This window comes from Hakea prostrata, chromosome 3, assembly GCF_041222555.1.
Source record: "Hakea prostrata isolate BN-2017 chromosome 3, UWA_Hpros_2, whole genome shotgun sequence".
Classification (NCBI taxonomy): Eukaryota; Viridiplantae; Streptophyta; class Magnoliopsida; order Proteales; family Proteaceae; genus Hakea; species Hakea prostrata.
This window is the reverse complement of record NC_142602.1, coordinates 19,976,941-20,004,232: the sequence shown is the minus strand read 5'-3', so window position 1 is coordinate 20,004,232 and position 27,292 is coordinate 19,976,941. Positions and strand designations below refer to the sequence as shown.

The window sequence follows — 27,292 nt, the reverse complement described above, 5'->3', positions numbered from 1 at the left end:
GTGAAATCCATAAATTTCATCTCTACTATAAAAATGCTAAACATTTGCATATTTACAAAAATCACAGATGAATCCACAGATTTCATTCCACATTTTGGGTTAACCAAACAGTTAATTTTATAAATTAAGACTCCACATATTTGAAATCTCTAGATATTTAAAATTCGCACATGAATGGAACTTGGCGTTTGCTATTTTAAAATTGGTTGCTTGCTAATCTGATCATATCCAATGTATTAATAACAATATACAAGAAGTAATCATCAATCAAATTTTAAGGTTTTTGTTCTTGGAAATTTGATCATCTGCTACCTAGATGCCATGTTGATATTACAACTTTTTTTTTATTTAATCCATGAATGCCTTTTATGTGAAGGTGACCATTTCTCAATAATCCCCCTAAATTTTTCTAAAAGCCTGTTTAGTTACATGAATCCAGAGATTTGAAATCTTTGGACTCATAAATGGGTGATTTATATTCGTTTGGTAATGTGAATCTCATAATTCATGAAATCTAAAAATTCACCTTTTTACACTAAAAACGTGAATCTATAAATTTATGGGTATGAGGTGAAATCTCTTCCCATACTATAAAAGCGTTAAACATTTGAATCATGACTTCATAACTATTTTTTCAAGATAAAGGGGCGTACCCAATGCCGAAGCTCCCACACTGTGGGGTCTAGGGAAGGGACTTTCTAGGCAGCCTTACCCCTGGTTTTTTTTTTTGGCAGAGAGGCTGATTAGAATTCGCGACCTCCAACGCACAATGGAGGGACTCCACTATTGCACCTAGCCCGCCCTTCAACTATTTTTTCAAGATGAATTTACAAATTTCATTTCAAAGATTCAGACTAGCCAAACACTTATTTTTATGAACCACCACTCTATAGATTTGAAATCTCCAAACTCGAGTAACCAAACAGGCTCAAAGAAACTAAAAGTTTTTATGCTAAATTTAGAATACTTTATTATGTACTTTTCTTTTTTTAGTTTGGGATTGGGGGAGTCAAATCCTGGATGAACCGGCGGTTCGCAAGGATCTGTGAGCGGTTCGATGACGCTCACTTGATCTTCAATTTTAAAGATTTATTTTCCAATTCCTGCGTTCGCCCTAAGCCGAGCGTTCGACGAAAACCTGACCGTACCTCCTACTCTTTGTGTCGTTCCTTGAACGTTAAGACAGCTTTACCTGCGGCGAATCTTCAGAAATCCGCCATGGGAAGAGAACGCGAGGTTCCAAAGCAGCCGATCTCGTATACGGTGGAACAGCTTGTCGCTGTGAACCCGTACAATCCTGATATTCTTCCGGATCTTGAAAGCTATGTGAACGAGCAGGTGAGATTCGGGCGTCTATCGTCTTTCTTTCACATATGTTTCTGCTTATGCTATTTGTTTTAATTCTGTAATTTTATCTCTTTTAATGTATGGCTTAAAATCACGAAGTTACTGGAATGTGTGAGACGGAAACAGCTTCCGGCAAAATAAATAGATAAATAAATCTCAGCTTTGTATCGCTATCACTATTGATGCAAAGCTTTCTACAGAAAGGCACTTTCCAAAACCTCAGAAAATTGTTCATGTTAAAAAGATCGTCATGAAATTATTGGTTCTCAACAGAAGAAGCAGGAATTGACGTTGCTTCAAGGCTTGCAAAAACAGAAAAGGAGTACGAAGGAAAATCCATAAAAACAAGGAAAATGGCCATGGTGGATTAGAATGTGGCTGTTCAGTGGCTTAAATGTTAGTGAACATTTGGTTGTAATTGGTTTTAGCTGGTGACAGGTAATCAGGATTTGGACCTTTAACTAACTTAATAAGACAAGGAAGGAAATGGAAGGATGCTTTAATGATTCTGCATCTCTACCATCCTGAAACTCTGAAAGTAATGTTGGTGCATCCAGAGTTTCACGAGGATTATGATAGTCTCCATTACATTGGACAGTCCTTTTTATTCTCTAGAACGTCGATCTGTGGTTTATATGTAGTGAGAATGGTGGACAGAGGATTTTTATTAGTCTCATAATCCTATTGGAGGTATATGTGTTGTATATCCTGTATGTATAACAATCAATCTTTGCTTTAGAGGGCTACTTGTGCAAGGTGGGAACTTTGAGCCAATTATCCTTCTCTTGGAGGAACAGTAGAGGTGGGGATGTGGTCAGCCAGCTCAATACAGGCTTTTTCTTGATTTGTCTTCAAGCTCTTCTAGGGCTAATTTTTTTTTTAAGTCTTCAAAAAGGAGAATTTACAATGCAATTCATTAATCAACTCCCTTGCTAGATTTTCCCATTACTTATTTATTAGAAAATCAGTCTAAGCAAACCCATAGGAATCTCAGTCGCCCATGTAATTAAGTTCCTACTTCAAAGATTAAACCTGGGTCCATGACTGCAAATACAATTTTTTTTTTTTTGGGGTGAAAATATTTCATAAATCGTGTTAGAATATCAAAAACCAATTGTATAGAAAACCACATAAAAAAATGTATAGCCCTCAAAATCAGCACACCAAGTTGGGTGGGGGAAAAAATATGTAGTTTCAATTACTTTTGACTGGTTGGACCAACTTCTTGATCCCCGATCAACATGACCTCTCCTGTTGTTAACCATCTGTTTGCATGCTTCTTTAGTACCTCATAATCTATAGTCAATTCAGAAACTTGTCAGTTAAGTTGTTGATTTTCCTCTCCAAGGTTGATCTTTTCAATTGGAGTTGTTTAGCCACTGGTATGCCTCATTACCATAGTGCTTGTTCAGTCAGCTTTACTACCTGATAATGCTGGTATAGTCTAGGGAGTATTAGCACTACCAGGATCTATCTGATGATAGCTAGGAGGTCCGTGGATGAAAATAGAAAAAGACACTTGTCCCCCCGGCAGGGGTGATGAGAGAGAGGAGAAGATATCAGATGGTGCAGTGGAGAAAGACTTCACATTCAAGGGGGTCGTTCATGCAACTGCTATTGAAAAATTTCAGAAGAATCACTTCAATTTTTAATTCAATGATAACTCAAAATTATGCCTTACATCATTGGTTTACATGGTATGTAAAGAGAAAAGAGGCCACGAGAGTTGCCACTTCCCTCTCTAATGACATAAAGTATTAGGACTTGAACAGTTTTAAAACTCCTAAACAATAGAATGAATAGATAGCATTTGTGGTGACTCTCAAAAGCATAAATCTAATACTTAACTCGTGGACTATGAAAGGTAGAGAACTCAGGAGGTTACATTTAAGACCCCTAGGAGTATGAAAATAGGCTATTTACAGTCTTGAGAATTATGAGAGCTATGTGGATTGCGCTTCAGTGCACCATAGAGCTGTGGTGAAAACTGGACAGCATAGAGGCCATGCAGGAGTTGGGTTAGGTTCAGCAGGCTTTTTTCCTGTCTTGGGCCAAAAATGTCCTGTTCAAGATCAGCTTAACAAAAGTGTAATGGAGACAGAGGAGAAAGCACAAATGGATGTTGTGCATTCCTTCCAGCACCATCCAATTACTTGCAAGTCAGAGAGGAAATCTGTAGTCAAAACTTGTGGAACTTAATGACAAGTTAAGAACTGTTGTTGCCTGCAACTGTATTGAGAGAGAAGTATTGCACTGGTTTCCTAGGAAATTATTAATTGAGAGAGAATGTTTAAGCATGATATTCATAACCTGTCTGAAGATTTAAATGAGACCTGCCTAATATTTTTGTATTTTATTTTAGACTTCAACTGTGGTAATATGTATTTCCATCTTAGAGTTACTGTAGTTCATTAGGTTGCCTATCAACTTCACCAAGGCACGCACCATCCAATTACTTGCAGATACATATGTTGTATATTTTGTAGTCCAATTCATATAATTTGAAGTTTTTTTCTTCCTTTCTGTGTCTCCTGCTTTGTTCTGTATAGGTTGCATCTCAAACGTACAGTCTGGATGCAAATCTGTGCCTCCTTCGACTCTATCAGGTTGGTGACTATCTAATGCACACGTGCACACACACACACACACTCATATTTCCTGTTTATTAAATGAAGTATTCTGATTTATTTACGTTTAATTATTCTTGTCCATCCTATAGTTTGAACCAGAGCGAATGAGCACCAGTATTGTAGCACGCATTTTGGTTAAGGTACAGTTAAAATGCTTAAACATCCAAGGAGGTTTTCTAGCAATCTGTCCCCTAAATTTCTTTCTGATATCTGGTTTTTATTTATTTCCTTTCCTTGAGCAGGCTCTTATGGCAATGCCTGCACCAGATTTTGGCCTTTGTCTCTTTTTAATCCCAGAACGTGTGGTACGTTTCCTTACCCTTGTATTTTTCTCCTTCTGTTCGCCACTCTGCTGTTACTTCTTGGGCCCAATCTGCTGGGTTATATTCAAAGACTCTGGTTCATGGAAGTTAAAACTGATGTGTTATCATAGTTTATTTAAGACTATTGTACTTTGGTAGGTCAGTTTTGCTCAGTTTTCATCACAAGCATAGCTTAGAATTATCAGAGAGGAAACAGTATAACCAGAAAGGCCACTCAACTCCCATAATAGTTTTTATCTAGTCAGTTAACTAACAGTGCTGTGAAACACAGGGCATGATTTTTAGTTCCTATATCAAGTAAAAGTATGTTCTTGCACAATAAATGTCCTGGCTGGTAACTAGTGCCTGTCAGTCGATCCAACAATCCCCATTGCTCGACTGATACTTGAGTCAACATAGTATTGAATCAACTCATCGATATATGTATCTGTTAGTGGAGATTGAATTGTAATTTGAACAGTTCTTTTCATTTCATTTATTACCCTTTCACTTTTCTTTTCTTTTTTTTGGGGGTTGTGATTTTCTTTCGGGGAGGGGAGGGGTTGTTCGGGGAAGGTGAAATTGATTGGAACTGAGTATTATTGAGTTTCAAAAAGACCAAATACTGGTCCCTTTGTAAATGATGGCTTTCTTTTAGCCCTCAGTTTTTTCCTCCCCAAAGATTTAGTTTAGTTATATTTATGATCTAACATACTGCTTCAATTTCACTTTCTTAACTATTAGCAAATGGAAGAACAGTTCAAGACATTGATTGTCCTCTCACACTATTTAGAGGTATGTGTTTGTTGTTTGTCTTTTTGTATAAAAAGAAACACATGCTTCAAATGGTCTGAAAGTCTATATGCTTCCTGTACAGACAGCACGATTCCGCCAATTCTGGGATGAGGCAGCAAAGAATCGCCACATACTTGAAGTAGTACCAGGTAAAAAAATTGATATTATATGTTTGTCTTTTAGTTGTACCTTTCTGCAGTTTGGGCCTAAAATTATTTCTGCTAGAATATGCAATTTATCTTAGCTTTGGCTCCTTATATAAGTTGATGAAATAGATCGACTGTTCACTGCTTTTGTGGTGAAGAAAGTACAATGGATGACTTTTGAGTTTTAAGGTGCTGTTTAGTTAGTTTACTAATCAAAGTGTTATAGTTATTTTCTGCTGTTAGGAATAGTATATTATTTAATTGTTGGTACATATATTCCCATGCTTAGTTTCTGTTGGGTTAAGCAAGTGATACTTCATCTCAGAAAACACAGGACAGTTGTAGAATTATATTACTAGAGGAAACAGAAGAGAACATGATTCATTTAGCAGGGATCTCTTTTATACTTTTATTCAATGGGGGTCGTCTGCTTATTATTATTTTTCAGAATGGGCTTCCAGCTCTAGCCATGCTGAAGGTGTTGGAACAGATTGGCTTTTTGGCCATCTAGAATCTTTTGTAGGCCTCAACCATGACATGTATTATTTATGTCATCATTTAGCAACGAGTCTATTTCAATTTTTCATCAGATTCTCCACGTGAAGTTTTAAAAGTTTTAAAGACGTCACACTTCTGTTGAGTCATATACACAGAACGTTGACCATTTCAAAAACCAAAGGGAAGACTGGAAATTTGTGTGGTTCAGGTAGCCCTAATTTAGCATGTGAGCTGTCCAGATTATTGCACACCCAACCAAGGCTTTAGTGTGGATGGAAGAGAGGTCTGGTCTGTATAGCAAAACAAGCGACTTCAGTTGGAACGTATTCTGATTTTGTTTTAATTGAACACTTCTTATTTTTCGTTTCTGGGGAATAAGGTGGGAAAAAATTCAGTTGTCTTTTTGACTGTTTTTGCTGTCAGGCCCTGACACATTTATGCTTAAAAAATGCAGGTTTTGAGCAAGCAATACAAGATTATGCAATTCACGTCCTTTCCTTGACTTACCAAAAGGTTCCAAGACCTGTACTTGCAGAAGTAAGCTACGTTCTGTTTTCCCTCCATTTAAGCTATCAGGTTTCAATAATGACATGGTTGACAACCAATTCTAGGTTTACTGCAGTTCAGACATTGCTGTCTCCTCTTGTTATTTGTTAAGATAGTTTGACTGACTGGCTTAGGACATTTTTGCCCCCTTTTTTGGATGAATTTACAGGCAATCAATATTGAAGGGCTCTCGCTGGACAAGTTCCTGGAACATCAGGTTGCCAACTGTGGATGGGCTCTTGAGAAGGGCCATGGTCGGGGCCAGCTTATTGTTCTTCCTCGCAATGAATTCAACCATCCGGAGCTTAAGAAGAACACTGCAGATAGTATTCCTCTAGAACACATTACCCGGATCTTCCCTATTCTTGGTTGAAGCCAGAAGTGTTATTAAACGAATGATTGGGACCAGAAACTTGGTTACTTAAAAATGCAGAAATTTTGTGCTAGAAAAGTAATTCATCCCCATTACTGTTTGGACTATCTTCCCTGTTTTGCCATTGTAGGTCCACAACCCCTAGAATGCCTCACTTTTTTATGCTGGTGTAATCTGAATTGTAGAGTGAGATTTTCTCTCCCCTGAAATTTACTCAACAAAAGAGGTGATCATTTTTGCGTGCAAAAAACAATGGCTGATGGACTACTGAAATGCCTGAGCTGTGCTGCATATGTTAGGTACAGTGGCCATTTTCTGCAGTGAAGGGTAATTATTTAGCTCAGTTAGCTGATGCTCTTCTAGAAAATCATCCTTCTATTTTACTTTAAAATTGTTTGTCATGTTCTTGGCTTATCTGATCCTCACCGTTACATTGCAAATTTCTAAGTGATGATATTTATCAGTCTCTTAGACAGACGTCTCCCGTTTCTCAGTCTTCTGATATGTACCATTCTCTTAAACTTCTGTTTCTCAATTATTTCCTCACAAGAACCTAAGCATTGCCATTGTATATTGTCGAACCTAAATTGCGATTCTATGGGCAACAAGGAAAAATGCCCAAACAGAACGAAAAATTAACAAACCCCGGCCCCTGTCCACCGAACCTACAAATAGAGAAGAAACCAACCTCCAACGTAATCTTTGCAGAAAATTCATGCTGTAGAGGATCCCACTTTAAAAATTATAATTGTGAAAAACAGAGCAGAGAAGGCACCTTTAACAAGATAACCATGAAAAAAAATACAATGATAGAGGGGGACCGAAAATTCACTAAAGTGATGCTTGAATGAGCAGAACATACATATTTACAAGATTATGAACTCTACAGTCGATTAAATTGGGAAAGGAAGAGTAACAAAGAGCTTCAAAAAGAATAACTAAACCTTTTTATGCTGTTAGGCTTTTTCTTTCGGACTTTGACCTAGGCTTCCAAGATCGAACAAATGCAGCAAATCATACAACCTTTCTTTAACAGATTATATTACAAAAGAATGCTGGTACCACTTCAAATTGTTGCTTCCCCAAATTTTCTTGTTCCATTCTCTCCATGGTCTCTAGTTGGGATCGAGCACCCTTTTAAAAGGTTAAGGCAAGGTAGGAGAATAAAGACCCATGGAAGTAATATTGATGGGGCGTCAATGGCACAGTGACTCTCCAAATGTCACCCAACGTGCAAAGCTGCCAGAAAACCCATCAACATCGTCTGAACCCTGACCAGCATCATTGGCTGGGTCTGCTTCCCTTTGCCCTCTTTCCTGCACAAATAAAGGGGGAAATGATGAGTTGAGAAATTACAGAGGAAAACAGAAGTTAACAAGTTTAATCAGTTTTAGAGTCATTTAAGGTTTCACTTCCCCCAGGTTGTCCTATATGGCTGTAAACCCCGTCAGGTTTATATAAATAGACACAGCAATATATTTTGATGCAACATGATAACAGATCCGTCTTACTAAATGGACTTTTCTTCATGGAGAGTAGCTCATAAATGTTAAAGGCGTGATTTAAACATGGAACCTCTAATCCTGCAGATTGGGGACAGGTAAACTATAACCAGGTCCGAAACCCTCCAGGGGCAAGTGAAATCAATCAGTCCTAACATTCACATGTTCTGCACAAGCTAAAGGCTGCAGCTATAATGATCTTCCCAAGGTTCTATTTTGGTTCTGTATCCAACGACCCATGAAGTCTGCAAACCCCCCTCACCACTGCATTGCACACTGACTAGATAACACAATAAGAGTGTACAAGAAAGTAAAAATAATCCACATGCAAAATAGACATTGACATAGAACTGCAGGGAAGAGGCAGTGCTACTCCAAAGCATAAGTAGCACTATAGCAGCAGTGCAGTAATGCATGCCAGTACAAGGGGTGGGTCCCAGGGTAGGAAAGGGCTTGAAGCCTCTGTTAAGAACACTGAATTGCATTTTCCATGAAACAATATACTGACCCTCATGCTGGATCCATATTCACTTTGGGGTGGTGGTGTTTCCATTGTTATTCCATCGACAACATTTTCTGATGACAATCCAGTTACTGGGACAACATTTTCTGATGACAAGCCAGTTACTGGGGAGTTAATTAGGCCAGACCTGCAGACATTAGGAATTACTCAGCAAAGTTTCTCATTAAAAAAATACCAGAGAATTCCTACAATTTACAAGAAGATATATACTGAGCCTTCCATACAATAGATCATGTCCTCAAAATTGAAGTTGTCATTAATTCAAAATGGCCCCTAACCCAGGAATAGGCAGAACATCAAAATATTGTACGGTCATCCTAAGTATCAAAGTAATAAACATCACCATCTGAATCACAATTTTCATGATTTAAGACAATGCAAGTGATTTGTTAGGATCATAATGGTATCATTCCCAGCAATGACAGCCATAGTTGTCAAGGCATCGCCACAGGTGGTTATAGGCATCCAGGTGTTGCCTAGTCGCCTTGTTTGGTGTCCCCTGGTTTTCTTCACCCCCTCAGATGCCATGTTGCTTTGGCAACAAGATGTATGGTTCCTGTGCAGATTTCTAGGGCCATAGCTGCACATATGACAATATGAGGAGAGGGGTCTGAAGGAAGCCCTTGAAGCAGTAATTTGAGGATGTAATTCTAACCACCCAATGAAGACATGCATAATTGTGACTCCAAGGGTTCACCCACCACAGGAAAACTTCTCAATGACAAATCGAAACATAATTTACCACGGAATTATCAACAAAAGTACCTGTCAAAAATTTCTTCTTCACATGAATTTCCAGATGAAGACAACCAGTCAACATCAAGAAAATTAGAGCAGTTAAATGTATCACTATTCTCATTGAAAAAAATCTGACTGCTTCCAAGACAACTGTCTCCCTGCATGTCTACAAAAAGCTGTCTCCCAGACACTGATGGTGTGTACCTATGGAAAGACAACCACGAAGCTGAATCAGACGTCAAAAGTTAGAAGATTACAATATATCACACCAAATGTTCAATATATAGACAGATGCTAATGAGTTGGATATTCTGGAGAGCCACCTATCAGATGGACAGGAGGGACCGTCACCTTGTCAATATAACCAGCCAGGGGACGCAATATCATCCCTGACTCCCCCCCCCCCCCAAAAAAAAAAAAAAAAAAAAGGACCAAGATTGGATTTTATTTTATTGTATTTTTTACTTTTTTGGGGAGAATTTGGGGGTTGGAGGATGGACATGGTAGGATATGAGATGCTACAATCAGATCTTCCTTTGGTTAAAGTAACAAAACAGAATTTCACAAAACAGATTACAAGCAATAGTGAGTCTAAAGGTTAGCATTTTTCATAAAGACCAATTTCAGTAGAACTTAGGCAACATGGACTCGGTCAACTACTTTGAAAAGACATATAACTTGATGCAGTAAGTACCTTGATGAATGTATCGTTGCATTTTATCATCTAATATTTTCTGTCATTTATATCTGGTACAAATTTATAGGAAGAAGATATGCAAAAGAATCATCTAAAACTCAATATGGTAGTGATAGAGCTATATCCATCTTTAATTGCCTCCAAAACCGTTACAGGTTATTTTATGGCATGTTCCAAAGCAGCTGATTGTATGTAAAAGAAGCTCTTCATGGAAATAATCAAGGAAAAGACAAAATAAGCCAACCTTGAATAAGATAATTCACTTTCACAGGTTGATATGTCCGGTGTGGACTCACAAAGACCACTGCTATCTCCTTGCATGCTTTCAGACAAGCCCAAGTTAGAAAGTTTTTTCTGCCCAACATTTGTTGCCGATATACGTATTTCACTTTCACAAAGTATGTTGCCATCTGACAATGATCTTTTGAAACCTGACCTGCAAATAGACAAAATTATTATTAAATAACCTGAGGCAATGTAAATTTTATGGAAGAGTCTTGAGGTTAAAATAAGTCACATGAACACAGGGTAATGCATATAGAATCGATGTCAGCTGAGAAAGTGCTCAGCATGTAAAACCAAACTTCACTTTCTACTTTGGCAATTAGAAATGTTCCAATAGCCTTGATCATTTGAATGCTGCAGAGGGAGACAAGTGATTCACTCTGCAGCCAGCAGTAGCCAAATCATGTGGCAAGTAGAAACACTAAGTCTTAGCCATTTTACAAGATAATATTATTTCAGGAACTCATTATGTTTGAATTATTGCTCAGAAGGTTTTTTTTTTTTTTTTTTTTTTTCATTCATAGACCCAAATGGGGTATTTATAGTTATAGTCTGAGAAAATCCTACTCTGAGCAAGATAAGGAAATACAAAGCAAATAGAATAGAAAAACTAATCCTAGATATTAAGTAACCAAGTCTAACACAAAATATGAAACTAATATAAAGAATATAAGAAAACAAAAAAAAATAAAACTAAATTAGGAACCTCAATCATACTTCCAACACTCTCCCTCAAGTTGAGGCATGGATATCACACATGTCCAACTTTGCTAAAATAGTATAAAACATCTGTCCAGGTATCCGCAACTTAATCTTCAAACTTAATTAATAGCTTATAGATTACGTCTACCTTATAGACTTCCACTTGTTTTGTCCTCATCTCTACCGCAACTTTAGGTCTCCAAGGAAGAACGCCCAAGAAAAAGGTAGAATCTTCAAATGTTGAGAAGACCAAATTTTTACGCAAATCTGAGGGAAAATATATTTTTGGGGTAACAACTGCTAGGGTACAACAGGAAAAGTGAAACTTAAGATTTGTAGCAATGTTAGATCTCTAGAGGAAAATTTTTTCATGTAAGGGGACAATCTCCAAAGGTAAGGGAAATTTTGTCAAGATAAGTGACCCTCCAAAGATCAAGTTATGTAAAAGGTCAAAACACCAAATCTATAGCAAGTTTAACTTTCCAAAGTGGAAGATGTCAAGGTAAGGGGCAAATTTATAGGGATAACAGAGATCAGGTTCTGCACAGGTCAAAAAAGTCAGATCTATAGCAATGTTAGATCTCCAAAGTGAAAGATTGCCAAGGTAAGGGACAAATTTTTGAAGGTAGCAGAGATCAAATTCTATACAAGGAAGTCAGAAAGGGCAGAGAACAAATTTTACACAAGGAAATTAGAAAGAAAGGCATTCGAACAATGACCTAAAAAATGTAGACAATACTCTTGAAGTAAACATTGAATTATAGACGTCTTTAATCTCCCCCTCACGTGTTGCTTTATACATGGGTAAAATAGTGACAAAGGAAATCTCTAAATGATATGGTCCATGGTCCACCAAGGTAAAATAATGGCCTGAATGTAATTAGGAGAATTTTTAGAAGACAAAATTCAGGCCAATAGGTAAACTTGGAAAGCAAGAAATTGTAATAGTAAGATGAAAGTAGCATGAAAAGGTATGGATAGAAAACAGGGTAAGACAAAAATTATTAAATAAGTTACCTGAAAAAGGATAGATTAAAGAGGTAGTGTGAGGTGAAAGAAAATTAAGCAAAAAATAGTGGGTAAATAGGATGAAATAAAGTCTAGATTAAAGAAAACAAAAAAGGAAAAAAGACCTATTCTAACCCAAACGAAAAGAAAGCACACTGGAACAAATATAGAGAAAAGGACAGAATATGAAATCCAATTAACACTCTCTCATCTTCTTTTTTTCCCTTACAAAATATTTTTAATTTACGAAAGAGACCCCTGGATGTATGAGAAACACAGATAGACCCCTGAATATATGGAAATTCACAAAAGGACCCCTAGATATATGAAAACTCACAATTAGCCCCTGGAAATATGGGAATTCACAATTAACCCATGGAAATATGAGAATTCACAATTAACTCCCTGTAAATATTCAAATTATCAATAAAGCACCCTAGAGATATTCGATTTTCCAAAATGACTCCTTGGAAGGCAAAAAAAACAGAATTTGAGGGGATAATGTGTTATTTCAAGTTAACAAAAGATCTTATTAGGCAAAAAATAGAAATCATAGGACTTACAGGTTTGGGTTCATCGGTTTTGGGAATAGTTTAATGTTCATCCGGTTCAATGGTTCAATGGTGTTATACAATCGATTGTAAAGAGGGCTTTCTATACACAAACAGTGAGGCTTGATGAAGAAGATGATGGCGGAAGTACCGATGGTGGGACAGGGATTTTGATGATGGTGGAAGTGTCGATGGTGGAAGTATCGATGGTGGAAGAGGAAACTTTTTTGTTCTTTTTCTGGTTGCAGCGGTGGCTTCTTCTGAGGACGATGGTGGTTAACAGGATTGTGCAATTAGGTTGCTGCAACAGAGGAAGAGCAGCAGTGGTAGCGGCCATGGGTTTCTGCGATTAGGTTGTTGCGGTGGAGGAAGAGCAGCGGTGGCGGAGGAACAGGAGTAGCGGCAATGGGATTCTGCTATTAGGTTGCTGCAATGGAGTGGCAGTGGCAACAACAGTGAGGCAGCCGCAGCATCAACGTGAGGGAAAAAAGAGAGACTTGATTCCTCTAGTCCCCTCTTTCTTTTTTAATCAAAATTAGGCTCTAATCCCATGTTGGAATTATTGCTCAAAAGGTTTTTTTTTATTCATAGCCCCAATGGGGTATTTATAGTTACAATCTGAGTAAATCCTACTCAGAGTAGGATAAGAAAATACAAAGCAAATAGAATAGAAAAACTAATCCTAGATATTAGGAAACCTAGTCTAACACAAAATATGAAACTAATATAAAGAATATAAGAAAATAAAAGATATAACTAAAAGAGGAGTCTACTCCAATTAGGAAACCCCAATCATACTTCCAACACCTTATTAACTTTTGCAATGAACTAATTATTAGCCTGTTCTACAAATAAGAAAGTTAAAAGCCAAAAGCGTTAATTGAAACGAAGTAACTATAATCCCACAACAGCTCTCTCAGTGTTGATGGAATGCCCAACCAATAAGTTTTTGATTGATTGCTATGACCAACAGCAGCAGCTCTCCCAGAGTCAACATTGGCAGGGTGTTTCTCCACTTCAGCTATAACTATTTTAATCTATAGTTCATTTTGGGAACAAAATTCTTCATCCCAACTCACAACCTAAATTCTTGTGCACATACACAGACTCATTGTTGAAGACCAACGTAACTACTGATAGTTAACTTTGTATCCTTCAAAGTGAAAACATAAGAATGTTGACAAACTAAGACTTGTCATAGGGTGAGCATACTATTTTTTCTAAACGATTAAATGACTCGTCAAGGAATTGTCATATTTCTGAATCGAACTTTTAATTATAAAATATTTCATAGTTCTAAGGAAGTACTGAAATATGAAAGAGATGCTATTCAGCACATGCATAGAAGTTCCAAGAAATCGTTAATTGGCTTTCTGGAACTAGCACACATCAAAGTTACGAGGAATATCTATATTTGACGATACCAGAATGTTTCAGCATTTTGTTCTTTTTCTGGTTGCAGCGGTGGCTTCTTCCAAATAACTCTATAGGATATCTAGAAAAAGCTTAGGTCTTGGTGAAGAAGAAAGAATACTGTTTTGGGAAATCCGTTTCACATTGAATCCAGTTGGGAATTAAGAAACATATCAAACTACCCTTAAGTTGGGATAAGGATATGTCTGTTGTATCAAACTACCTAACGAAATGTGTCTCATGTATTAGATAGACATGTTAAATTTGAAAACTACAAATATTAAAAGGATAGAAACGAAGTTGAACAGCATCAATTTAACTGCCTGCACATACAAACCAACATAATTATCCCATTTAATTTGCACTGTATTCAGGTCAGTTTTGAGGATGACATGGCTTATGAATGGAGCTAAATCTAATAAAATATACAACCATATGAATTAAACTCCTAAATTCAAGCAAGAGGCGCAACAGATACTCCTCCAGGCTCTAATGGTATTATTATATAATGTGTATAGTAGTTACTTCCACAACAATGGATTGCCTGGCCCTGGTTATGCACTGGACTTGAGCACAACCCCTTTATTAAACAGTTCAGTCCATGGTTGTATAGATGCTGTAGTGGTTCTAGGCACCTTGTTGGGGTTGCCATGATTTCCTTCCACATCCCCCCCCAAAGGACACCTTGTCGCCTGGACTGTCCCCTCAAAAACATGGTACACAGTCTTGATGAAAGTCCACCAATCATGAAAACCAACTGATATTTCTGTCTTTGAGGGCTTTTGAAACAAAACAGCCTGAGATTCTGAAGACTTAAGGTTTCAATCAAATTTTGCAGTTCCAGCAAAGTCACAAGTTTCAAGTTTCAACCAGGTTCCTGATTTTGGTGTCATTGTTGTAAAACCCTTTGTCAATTGAAATTTTCCAAATTAGATGAAATGTCAACTATGTTTCATGTATCAGTATGGTTTCGCTGGACTCCGAAGAGTGAAATTTTGGTTCCATAATTCCTGAACTTCAAACTTTGTGATTAGTTGCCAAATTATTTCAATTTCTTTGTAATGGACCGTAGATATCACTTCATAATTATGAAATGGTTTCAAATTTTATGTTTATTTCAGTAGTTGCTTTAGTTGAATTATGTATTCTCTACTAATGTGTATATAATTATTATCGTACAGCGTCAAACATACGCAAGCAACCCAGTTTCCAAAGCCAAACTACCATTTAGAATGTGTGTGCTTTTTACATTTTAAGGTGCCACCTGCATTAAAGAGCCTGAAATGGTTTTCCTAAAACTTTTTGGGGACTAATTTGGCCATTCAGACCTCAAAACCATCAATTGAAACCAGCAACCAAACCTTCTCAGATTTCAACTGATCCTAAAAATTTGTTTTTGAGCCTTCTCAAAAATAAAACCTCGAACCATAGCCAAAGCATGACACGAGCAGTAAAAAACTGAGCCAAACCAACGACATATCTTATTCCTACCAAGTTAGCAGACTCCATCAGAAAGTTCCATTATCAATTAATCCCAAAAATAAATCATAGACAAGCTTATTATTTATTTGTTTATTTTAACTTCATGTTTGATGCAAATATATGTGATTGAGAACTATGAGAAGTAAAGACACTAACCAAGCACAATTTACGAATGAATCTAACCAAGTAAAAATTGGTAGAGAAAACCACAAACATTTGTGTCAAATTAACAACTAATGATATAGGAGATCTTATTAACTGAACCCACCAATCTCACCCTATAAAAGGAAGATACATTTTCCATTTATTTATTTATTTTGAGTGTGTGTGTGTGTGCAACAGGGGGGGGGGGAGCAGAAAGAGTAAGATCTTTGGGAAAAAAGAAAATAAAGCATTGCATCATTATGCAAATTTTAAGAGAATAAATGATCCTAGATCACAGACCATGCAATATATTATTTTCCAAAACTCTACCAAAAAGATGGAATACTGGAATATACAAGACAAAGAAACCACATAGATCCCATATTTTTATACTCTAAATCCTCTACTGGGCACCATGTCCATTTTTACAGAGGTTATCAGACAGGATGTAGTTGCAGACTTAATAATAGCAAATGTGGAGACAGTCTTATCTTGATTACCTTGCATTTTCACCCCCAAGTATATTACCACGCCTCCCAACATTGTAATGCTGATCTGAATCTAGCTCCCAGAGTGCAGGTTTACCCTCTTGTGGTTGAAAGTGCCCCAAGAACCTGATTGTTGGTAGAGCCAATTGCATAAAAACAACATCAATAAGTCCAAAATGCAACTGATCAAGCTAACTCCTAGGTGAGATCAAACAAATGTTAAATTCACAAGCTAAAACCATGCTTCCTCCAGAATGCATTGCCAACTGTACAACATAGATCCCCCCCCCCCCCAACCCCAAAAAAAAAGAAGGTAAAAACGACAGCCAGTACAAAGCATGAGACTGTACTTACACATTTATGGCGTCTTGTTTCTCAGCATCCATGTAGGCATTGCTGTAATAGCGTTGGAGAGTTCTGATGAATTCCTGGGATTGAGTTGCTGCCTTCCATTGACCCCTTCTCTCAGAGAATATCTATTTAGCATTGGCAATGCCCAACAATCAAGATGGAAAGGAAGAATCAACATATGATTAGGAACTATATTAAAAAGTTGTGGCTACATCCTTTTAGGCCACATTAAATGTGGGGCAAACCGATCATTAATTGGTGTATTGTCTAATTCAACCAAGTTATTCAACCTGAACTTTGAACTGGACCACGATATTGCTCATTAAGAATGGGAAAGAAAAACAAGTTGAAGAAAAAGTGAAAATATAATGAAACCATAAATTTTTTGCTAAGAAATGGGCATGGAATAACTGCAAGTAAATATTGCATACACCAAATCCTAAAATATGTGAAATATGATTTTAGAGAGGGGGAAAAAAAGAAAGTAAAAATATACAGATAAAATTGGAAATGAAACAACACTTCGGTTTCTAATTCAAAATTTATAGAAATGATACTGATGAGGTCAATGCTTTACAACAATACCTTTTTTCTGTTGGGATTATTCCAACGATTTGAGTTAACCTCATATGAAAAGGTTTCTTTACCTGAACTGTAATATGGAAATAGGGGACCTTCAGGCTTCAGCTGCCTGTGTCACGACATATGACAACTAGAAGATGGACGTGAACAGCAAAGTTGTTCCAACCTAGTTAATCTTCATACTAAAATTCTCTCTGCCATCTTAACCATCTAATTGATAGAAGTTCCGTGACCAAAATTGGAATGCAATAGAAAATATAGATTATAATTCTGGTCAACTATGGCTTGGAAGTCCAGAGACTCAGGCAGTACGTCCTGGTTTGCAACTTGCAGGTTGAGAGTTTTCGCAACTCATTAGACATGGAAAACAAAATTAAGCTGTCACCAATGAAGTATAAGCATTCCAATAATCAAACAAAATTACCTTGTTGTGAGCAGCAGATCCCCCATACTGGAGTGCAAGTGTGTCACCCATTGTCTCATAAAACGTCATCAGGTCATCTGCTAAAGGGGCATCCAAGTCAATTTTTGGAAAATCAATAAACCCCAATGCTCGAAGCTGGTACCCAAGAGCAGCCAAACCATAAGCAAACTGGGCAACATTTGTGCGATCCAAGCAATCTATGCAATTGGTCCGGAGGACACCCTTTTGGAACATGGGAGATTTGACTGAATGATTCCCAGAATCATGACTATCTTTGCTCTGCTCTTCTTTGCCAATAACAAGATCATCTTCATTCTGTCCTGGCTCCAGGTTATCCGCATTTTCCTTGTTATTGCTGCAATGATTTTGATGAGACACATCACCTGATTCATCTTTTTTCCTGTTGACAAAACCAGAACCTATAAATGTGAAAGAGCAGCAATGGTGCCAGTCCTCTTTGGACTCTGAGAACTACAGTTTCCAACATCCAAAAATCTACAGCAGTCATCAGCAGACATCCAGGAGGTAGCTCGGGATTTCTAGTCTAGGGTACACCCTTATTTTTTGGCAGAATTCTCCTTCCACTAAGGGTATGCATGTTTGTGTGTGCGCACGTGTTTTCCCACCTCGGGGGTGAAGAATCCCCTCAGGCATTGCTGATGTGACCAGGTGACAGTACTCTAATCCCTTCACAAACAACCCCCCCCCCACGTCCTAAAGTTTGTGGTTGAAACTAAGATAACAAGGATTCTTTCTTCCACCATGGGAGCAGGGCAACTTGGTTCTTTATTAAGATAACAGAAAATTGGAAGTTGGGGGAGCTTTTGAATGAGCCTACTGACACTTTCAAAACCTTCCACATGTGATGCAGTCAAGAACGTCGAGAAAGGTTGATTGAGCTTTGAAATACTATTTTGGCCCATGGGTGTGTTGTACAAACATTATATGCTTCTTATTTTTGGGTTTATTCATTAATGGGCCTAATTTATAAGCCCATAAAATGCAAGTAAATGAGTAATGCAGGTACATGGGATTAGCTATTAATTTTAATATTTGACTGTGTTTGAGTTAGATTAGGATACTTAATAATTTGATAGAATTCTGTTTTGATTTTATTTACCTTTAGAGTCTTTTAAAGTGATTAGTAGCCCTTCTCTAAGTCAAATTAGGAATTTTAGATCTCTATATAAAGCATCTCCCCCACCAACTAGAGATGATTTGTTTAATGGATATGACTTTTTATAAGAGTTTTCGTTTTGTTTGACAGTGCATATGGACTTCTTGTTCCTTTCTTTGATTTCTTCTCTTCTCTTCTCCTTTCTTTCCCAAGAGTTACTTCTACCATTCAAGTTGCTGTTTCAAGAACATCTTCACTAACAGTAAGTTGAATTATTCCCAAACCAAAATCTTCTTCTAATCTTCTGATTCCCAAACCCTAGGTCCCCTTCTTCCTTTTCCTATTCTTCTAATTTCCCTTTTGTGAAAGCTCACCATAGCAGCCCATTCCCAGGCTACATCAACACGAAGCTACATGTGTGGATCTGTCTTGATAGCACTATTTCAGCCAGAGAAAACACTGGAAAGTGGCTCAAAGTTTACCAAAAAGCAAAATTGGGCTGAAATTTTACAAGCGAAAAAGTCAAATTGGAGCAGGGTAAGCAATCACATGGACTCATCCATGTGGCATCAAATGCATTGTCCTGAAAAAAGAGTGTCAATGGACACATGAATGATTTGACCAAAATAAAAAGCCATAAGCATGAGGGAGGCTCACAGGTTAGCAGATAAACCAGCTGGACTAATCTCAGTCAATAACAGACAACATTTTAGGCAATTTTGGATTAAAAAACTTAGAAATCCAGGGGATTAAATGAGTTATTTAAAGAACTACCAACAAAGTTTAGCTTAAAAACAGATTCCACAGATATCCAAGTTCCTGTTGGTATAAATATACTTTCGCCACTGCGGACAGATTCTAGCTCAAGATACAGGCACAGATTCAAAAAAAAGTGGAATACGAGGTATGGATGGATTAAATGAGCCCACGTCTGGAATCTAATATGACAACTATCCCAACTCTTGTATTTAGACAAAAAGGTAATTCTTAGATTCCCTGTTTCTTGAAGGTGATTAGTAATCATAGAATCAGACACTTATGCATGGGCATTGGCAGACAAGCATGAATATCAATAGTACACTCTCTTCAGAATCCCATCTAAGCAGTGCCTTCACATCCATGCTGGGATTTTATTAAGCCTTTCCAAAACCACAATGCCCCATCCGCCTTGGTCTCAAAACAAAATTACCACTGCATGGAAAATTGGAAATGGATGCTAAGCAGAGATGACATAAAGGATCTAGATTGGTACTGTTAGGACCCTTGAATCGAGCCGTTGAATCGATGTATAGAACCCCACTTGCAACTTTGGTTATCGACTTTTGGCACCATTTGACTTCACCTGAGTACCACAGGGGACACACACACTCTTCCAACCTCACACACACACCACAAATGGAAAGGTAAACAAAGCTTGAAGATAACTGCAAATGGAATAACAACTTAAACACTATAGTAAATGAACACAAATGTAGCTACAAAGCTTCCCCAAACCTGAATACCAAACTAAATGCCCCAACCAAGGGGCTGGGAGGTGCATGACACCGGCTATGTGAGATGAAAGATCAATTCCACCTTGAGGGCAAGGTGAAACTGGAGGGGGGTAAGCGTTGTTAAGACTCTGATGTAGAGAGTATAGGGAAAAGGGCAGTTGTAGGGTATCAAAATAACCATGTGAGGGACCAAAAGGACAAGGAAAAGCGGCAGCATTCTATAGGGGAGCAGCCACTCTCGTGTTGGCCTATCTGGAAAGTAGTTACTTGGGGTATTTTGGGGGACTATTGGCACTATAGTACTAGGCATAGGGAACAGGCAATAGTGGAAATTGAATGGTGCTTTTTGGGCACACTTGCCTGCAGGAAGAGGGAGATCCTTGGTTAAGGACTGTAGTTAGGTATTCAGGTTGGGAAAACCATTGTAACTGCATTTGCATTCACCGACTCCAGCTTTTTCAAGTTATGTTTACATTTCTATTTGCAGTGTGCATGTGTGAGTTTGGAAGAGTGTGTGTGTGTGTCTGCCCTGGTACTCAGGTGAAGGCGAATGCTGCCAAGAGTTGATAACCAGAGTTGCAGGGGGGTGTTCTATACATCAATTGCAGTGCTCAACTGAAGGGTCCTAGCAGGTACCAACAGGATAACAACAGCATAGCATGCACTTTTTAAGTTACGATTTCACCACATACCCACAAGGTTGCAATACCAATTATGCCAGTCAGCTAACCTGAACCTTCTCCAAACTTTGATTCAAAAAGCTTATCTGGTATATTTAGTGCTTTGCTAAGTCCAACCTCGCATGCCTCTATCTCACTCTGCCCACCCTCAACAGTTTTCTATTTCCATGAGACAACAAGCTTCTTTCCTTTCCAGGCCGAATGTGAGGTTCCCAAGTCATTTTGTTGAACTATTGACAAAAAACCGAAGTTGAAAATTAGACTCTTTTCTGTAACTTAAAAGATCTTATTTAACGGTACAGACTGATGGAGACCGTGGTCCCTAGCTTGGTGCATCACAATTCACAAGTGGGTACCCCTCTTACGTTAGCACCCTATACTTCATTATTGGACCTACCTCAAGCTCCTTCCCCCCCCCCCCCCCCAATCCCCCTAATTTTACAGCACTTCACAGTCAGTAGAATGGAGGGTGGGTAAAAAGCAAATGAGTCAGGGAGCATACATCAATGTCTTGCACTACCATCACATGACAAAAAAAAATCTGCAGCCAAAATACATAGGCAAAGCTGTATTGCAATTGACATGGAGAACAATAACAACATGCACCACTCAGAGAAGTTCAGCAGATTCAGGAAAAGGAAACCTCACCAAAAGGTCCATCATTTGATAAATGTAAAATTTACCAATATACTAGCTGATGAACATTTAACAACACTTACTCAAAATGAGGCTGCTCCAAAGATCCCATGGGTCTCAAAGATGGTGTTACTTGACAGTAAAAAAAACCTGTTAAGTTCAATGCGTATGCAGCCACTCTGCCAAGTAATGCCAAAACATTTGTTGATCTGCTGAAAAATAATCAGATTCTTTTCAAGTTAGAACCATATCACTATGGAAGAGATTGCAAGTTTGCAACAGAGTAATGAAGTAGATTAAGCCAAATATTGCATAGACAAGCCACATACTTCCTAGAATATTTGTTTAGATCCCAATGGAGAAACTTCAAGCGGTCCTCTTCTGGTAGATCTTTATTAATGTATTCAATTGCATTTGCAAACTCTGCACGAAGTATGGACTCTCTGGGCTTTTTCTCTCGTGTCTGTTAAAGGTCATCAATGAAATTGATAATCAAATAAAAGAAATTTGAAAAACCCTATCACACAGACAAGTACTACAAAAGAGTTCTGGCATCCTAAGTGATTTCAAAACAGGTTAACTAAGAGCAAACATTACCTTAATTAAATTCAAAATAATTATTGGGTTTCCATATCTCTTGGCAAGATTCTCAAAATGAAGTCTAGTAGCTTCATAATTTTGATCCTTCTTTGACACTGAGATCAGGTAGAAAAACGTGAGTAGCAACACAGCAAGTAATTAGTCTCTTTTTTTTTCCTTTTTTTCTTTTCTTTTTTTTTTTTTTTTTTTTTTTTTTTTTTTTTTTTTTGGGGGGGGGGGGGGGAGGGGATGAGTAAAGTGATTACTACTTCGAATGCCACAATCAAAGGAAGAACTACATACACAAAATATCAGGCTTTATATTTAAACGTGATGTTTCTTGGGACCAAAATAAGGGAATTGAACCCCGGTTCTGCACAACAGAAGTCATTTGTATTGGATATCCTTCAGGGGCTTCTTCAAACACAATCTGTTCTGTCTCCACATCATTGGCCACTCTACCCTTCTCATTTACACCTCGTTTGAGATACCTACACAAAACAAATGCCAAAAAGATAGGTAACTTGAAATTCAATGTCATCAGACATAATAGCTAAAACAAGCGAATTCTTGAGAAGGTAATTTGTGTGTTACATCAGGGTGTCATGATTCACCATATGCAGAACCCACTTCATTCTAGGGTAATAATCAGAACCACTCATAATTATAATCATGAATTACATAGTTCTAGAGCCTTCTTGCTTATGGATTATTGGAGTCTATTTGCTTGAGCAATTGCCACAGTCTAATTAGGAACAACATGTGGTAGCTGAAAAGTGAAAATTAGTGGCACCACACGAGGTTTGGAATAAAAGATTGTCCGACAATTAACAAGGAATATCTGTCTTTCCAATAAACAGGACCTATTAAACTCATAATTTTGGTACACACTTCCATCCTGGAGCCCCTGTAACTGCTCAACAAGTAGAAGATAAACCACCACAGCCCCAGCAGTCCCAATAATAATCCAATTCCTCAAAACCAAGTGTCACACAAATATAACCTTGTTTTTTAAATGAATTTGCTTATGATACCTAACAGAATGTACAAAACACTTTATAAGTCCTACTTAGTCCAACCTGGTCCCAGCATAATGACGTGAGCGCCTAGCAATGAGAGTTAACTTAAACTCCTTCCCAGAAATTGAAAGTTTGGCCTGCAGCGAAATATAGAAATCCATCAGCAACATATATGACTTCTAATATCTACAAAGGAAAGAGAAATAAGCCTAATTTCTACAACAAACTTCAAAATAAAAATTAAAAATAATAAATAAATAAATAACTACCAACATCAACTACTACAACTAGCTCCATGAACATGCAAAATGTATATCCAACCATTTAACAAAAATGTCCGCCAGATGTATTGACTTGATGAGATAAGCATTATGTCATTGATAATTTCAGTTGCAACATGAATTGGCTATGCCAACAAAGTAGATTGCAATTTGGCTCCAATTTTAAGCCCCCCAAAAATATGAGCTCAAAATGCTGCAAATTGACTAGGATTTACATAGAGTCAAATAATAACCATCCTGTGGGCAGACAAGATTTCAAAGTGGCAAATACATTCCCCGGCTTAATGAAAGTAAAACTCAATAATTTCAGGTGGAGGTAAACAGCTCCTAGTCTGATAAGATATCCTCACCTGATGAAATGCGAAATCAGGACTACCCTATCTTCTTAATTTCTTAGGATCCAACACAAGCTTACTTTTCTACAGTATATCCAGGACAAGTTTGAAAAACAGCCTCAGCAATTATCAGTGGACTTAAAACAAAAGCCATCAATATGGTATATATCTATGTTTTGTATTTACTAAATCATGTATGTAGTGATAATAAACCAGTCATTTCACAAAGCCCTCACCTGTTTAAAAAAGCCATAGACCAATGCAACTGTCCAGAGAGTATTCTTAAGGTGATTTCGTATTCCCCGAGTCAAATATTCATTCCACACAAACATTGTTTCATAAATGACTTGTCCTGTCTGATTACCACATAAGTTCTTTTGAAGACTACACATAACATGGTATGAGTAGCTGAAAAAGAAGTCCTTTGTAAGATCCACCGTGCACAGGAGCTTCTTGTATCTAAGCAATCAATGAACAAAAAAAAGAGGAAGGGGAAAATCCATGAATATGCTTTACCCAAAATTAAGACAAAACTACGAGAAAGAAAAAAATTATAAAACTGTCATTTAAATTATTAACCATAACACCAAGAATGAAATTAAACAAATCTTTCATGTCTCAAACCCAGATAATACCTTGTTTCATTCAAAATGCAATATTAACCTCACGACAGAAGAAGTTTGCGTTGGTACATTGTAAGAAACTGTAAAAATAAAAGAATACAAATACCCAAATATTGGGATAAAATTTAACCTTTACTTTTACATTACAATTCCACTATTTTCCCCAGCTTTGACTAGCATGACTAATTCGGATGGAAAAATCTGGTCATCAGGATATCATTAATTTAACACTGAATGGAGAATCACAAAATACCAGAATCTGTAAATGAAAGCCTGCTGTGTTTTGAAGCTTGCATGCTACTATGGGAAACCAAGACACCAAAAATTTAGATTATTTGTTCCAAAACTATTAAGTAGAAGCCATGAACAACAAAATAACATTAGAAAGAAATCCTCATCTACATACAAAGGAACAATGAATGACTGCAACTAGTAATTCCTAATGTCTCCATTAGAAGCACCACGCGTATTACATATTTACACCTAGATTGGACAAAGACCTGTTCTCATTTTTAGAATTAGCCATTTTTGACCGCACAGAAGGGTTTGGCAGTGGAATCATCTCGCTCTTCATGACTGCATAGACTGTATGGCCACCTATCTTACCAATCTGTCTTCTTTTTGTGATAAGTAGCATGTAATACGGCCCCAAAAATTTAATAAACCCTATGAAAAGAAAAGCAAAGTTAGTGCTGGAACGAACATATAAAGTGTCTCTAAGAGGAAGACATAAGATGCTCCAAATGAATCATACATACCAACAATTCCGTAACAGGTAGTGACAAACTTAAGTCCACCTGTGGCCTTGTTCCCTTCATGTATCCGTTTCAACAAATCATAACATTCAATTTCTGAGTATGTGGTAGAATCCTCAAGAATATTCAGCTCAGAAGGCTCTAATCTGTCTATCTTTAATACTCTCCAAAATGTCCTACCCTTGTCTCTACCTATCATGTAAAAGTTCTGCGCAGGGAAAGTTCAAAAAAGTAAATTTACTAGAAATTCAAAACACGGTTTTTTTTTTTTTTTTGGGGGGGGGGTGGTTTGGGAACCATGGAGACAGAATGAAGAGAAGTGAGAAGAGAAGTTATGGAAAATCACACAACATGCAGAATGTGCTTAGGGTATAAAACCAAACATCAATATAAACACTTAATAATTGCAATCAACAAGTGATTGTATGCTTAAAAGCACTATCAAAAGTATATTTCTTCTAGCAATAACAACGAAATTCTACTTGATGAGGAAAGTTTTCAGATCCTACAAATTTTGTGAAAATAATAAATGAAAGAGGCATCAGCAAGGCAAATAGTAAGCCGTAGTTACTGAATAAAATATAAGAAAACAATCAGCTCTTCAGATTAAAACCTAGCTATAAAAGCTCAACATATCATCTTGGTGTGTTGAGGAATGCTTTAAGATCTAAAAAAAATCCTACAAATTTGTGCAAGTGATAAGCAAAGAGGCATCAGTCTGGCAATTCCAACATCATCATAGTTAAACCACGCCCATTATATCAAAGATATATAAGAAACTTGATAAACAGATTCAGATTAGAACATGGCTATAGAAGCTCAACATATCATCTTTGTACTCAAGCTATCAATGTTTTTGCTTCTTTACCAGTTTTCTTGTGCGGCGTAATAATAGCAACACAGGAAATTTATATGATACAATGAGGAAGAGAAAAGAATAAGCTACTGAACCCAATATGCTCTACTCAAACTAGTCAGTTATGAAGTAATGTGACAGTCATGCTTATATTCTTTTCTGTTTAATGCCAAGATAACTGAGGATAATACAGTACTTTTTTTAACTAAGTATACCAACGAAGGCAAGAAACCATGGTTATATTTGATTTCCCGGACATTATGAAAAAACAACAAATGTAAATAAATCCATAGATCACATCACAAGAACCATTGAGAGTTGGTCAGCAAGAATGCGATATGACTTGCAAAACTGACCTATAACCTTCATTGTTGCATGATTTAATTGATCCTCAAAACCCAAGTATGCATAGAGGTGAAGAAATATATAAGCACACATTATACGCGACTTGCCAAGCAAATCAATACTGAAGAATATACGAGGATGACTTTGATAACAGAAAACTTCCAACACCAGTCGTTACCAATCTCAGAGAAAGGCCAGACTCTGATCTTTAAAGGGAGACCCAATTAAATTATTCAATATCTTCGACAAGTATAACGCGGACTGAGAAAACAAGTCAACCAAAAGCAACAAAGCAGCAAACATCAATAAGAGAAGTCGTAACAGTTGATTTACCGATCGAGTCTCGTAGAGCTTGAATTTCTGCAGATAACTCAACCTCGAGTTTGGTTCCTCTCCGATCCCAGCCCGTGGCTCGTTATCTGACGCCATAATTTTGGATCCCGAGCCTGAGGCGCAGGCTCGGGAGTAATCAAATGGACATGAACTAGAAGAGATCACCTGTGTTTTGAACTCCAAAACCCTAAAATAGCGCGAGGTTGCTTCAAATATAACATTTTTCTCCAAAATTCTTCAAGACCACCATAGACCTTTCGCTTCCATTCACGACCCAATACGTAGTCGAGCTTTGAAAAAACGAATTACCAGAAAGAGAAAGAAAGAAATAAAGATATGAATCTACAGAAGCACAACCTTAGAAGTAACAGACACACGACTAATAAAACTTTGATATGCTAAGAGATACGCAATATCAAATCAAAATTTGAAACGGAAACCTTCTGAACGATATATGTATATGTATATTATATACATATATCAATCCAGAAGGAAACAATCCCAAACAAGAAAGACACCTCTCTTGCTTGTTTAAGGAAGAGTCTTGAGCCAAGGGGAACAAGAAAAACGAAATGAAACGATGACTGAACAATCGAAAAACAATTCGAATATCGAAATTCAAACTTCTCAGCAAGAAAACCAGTAATGGAGAAGAAGCTCAGATCTTGGAAATGAAGGTAAACCACATCTTCTGTGAGAGCTTGATCCACAGA

At 37.3% G+C, this 27,292-nt stretch overlaps 2 protein-coding genes across 3 annotated transcripts; one reads left to right on the top strand and one right to left on the bottom strand.

The window, feature by feature from the left end:
• Positions 1–1,118: 1,118 nt before the first annotated feature.
• Positions 1,119–6,638, top strand: EIF3K (eukaryotic translation initiation factor 3K). The gene is made up of 8 exons (XM_089149680.1): positions 1,119–1,338; positions 3,897–3,953; positions 4,067–4,117; positions 4,220–4,282; positions 5,024–5,074; positions 5,157–5,223; positions 6,173–6,255; positions 6,434–6,638. Exons 1-8 carry the CDS (start codon positions 1,219–1,221, stop codon positions 6,635–6,637), a joined length of 696 nt encoding a protein of 231 aa, XP_089005806.1. The 5' UTR covers positions 1,119–1,218; the 3' UTR covers position 6,638.
• On the bottom strand, positions 6,637–27,292 carry LOC149021447 (phosphoinositide phosphatase SAC2-like). Of its 2 annotated transcripts, none has more exons than XM_089149678.1 (16): positions 26,580–27,292; positions 25,049–25,253; positions 24,791–24,956; positions 23,904–24,126; positions 23,112–23,188; positions 22,336–22,523; positions 22,051–22,148; positions 21,783–21,916; positions 21,537–21,665; positions 17,528–17,927; positions 16,525–16,646; positions 16,183–16,296; positions 10,342–10,533; positions 9,428–9,604; positions 8,648–8,789; positions 6,637–7,953 (listed from the first exon to the last, which is right to left on the bottom strand). In XM_089149678.1, the coding sequence occupies exons 1-16, from the start codon at positions 26,673–26,675 to the stop codon at positions 7,834–7,836; spliced, it is 2,583 nt and encodes an 860-aa protein (XP_089005804.1). In that variant the 5' UTR covers positions 26,676–27,292; the 3' UTR covers positions 6,637–7,833. The 2 variants fall into 2 exon arrangements, with proteins under 2 accessions (XP_089005804.1, XP_089005805.1); XM_089149679.1 differs by having other exon boundaries at positions 21,537–21,662.

Excerpts from the sequence above, each read along its gene's own strand:
- LOC149021447 (XM_089149678.1), bottom strand. The coding sequence starts at position 26,675 with ATGGCGTCAGATAACGAGCCACGGGCTGGGATCGGAGAGGAACCAAAC. Across the intron at positions 24,127-24,790 it reads AATTCTAAAAATGAGAACAG|ATACAAGAAGCTCCTGTGCA; the intron begins GTCTTTGTCCAA and ends TTGATTGCTTAG. Across the intron at positions 21,666-21,782 it reads CTAAACAAATATTCTAGGAA|CAGATCAACAAATGTTTTGG; the intron begins GTATGTGGCTTG and ends ATTATTTTTCAG.
- EIF3K (XM_089149680.1), top strand. The coding sequence starts at position 1,219 with ATGGGAAGAGAACGCGAGGTTCCAAAGCAGCCGATCTCGTATACGGTG. Across the intron at positions 4,118-4,219 it reads TAGCACGCATTTTGGTTAAG|GCTCTTATGGCAATGCCTGC; the intron begins GTACAGTTAAAA and ends TTCCTTGAGCAG. Across the intron at positions 5,075-5,156 it reads TCCTCTCACACTATTTAGAG|ACAGCACGATTCCGCCAATT; the intron begins GTATGTGTTTGT and ends CTTCCTGTACAG.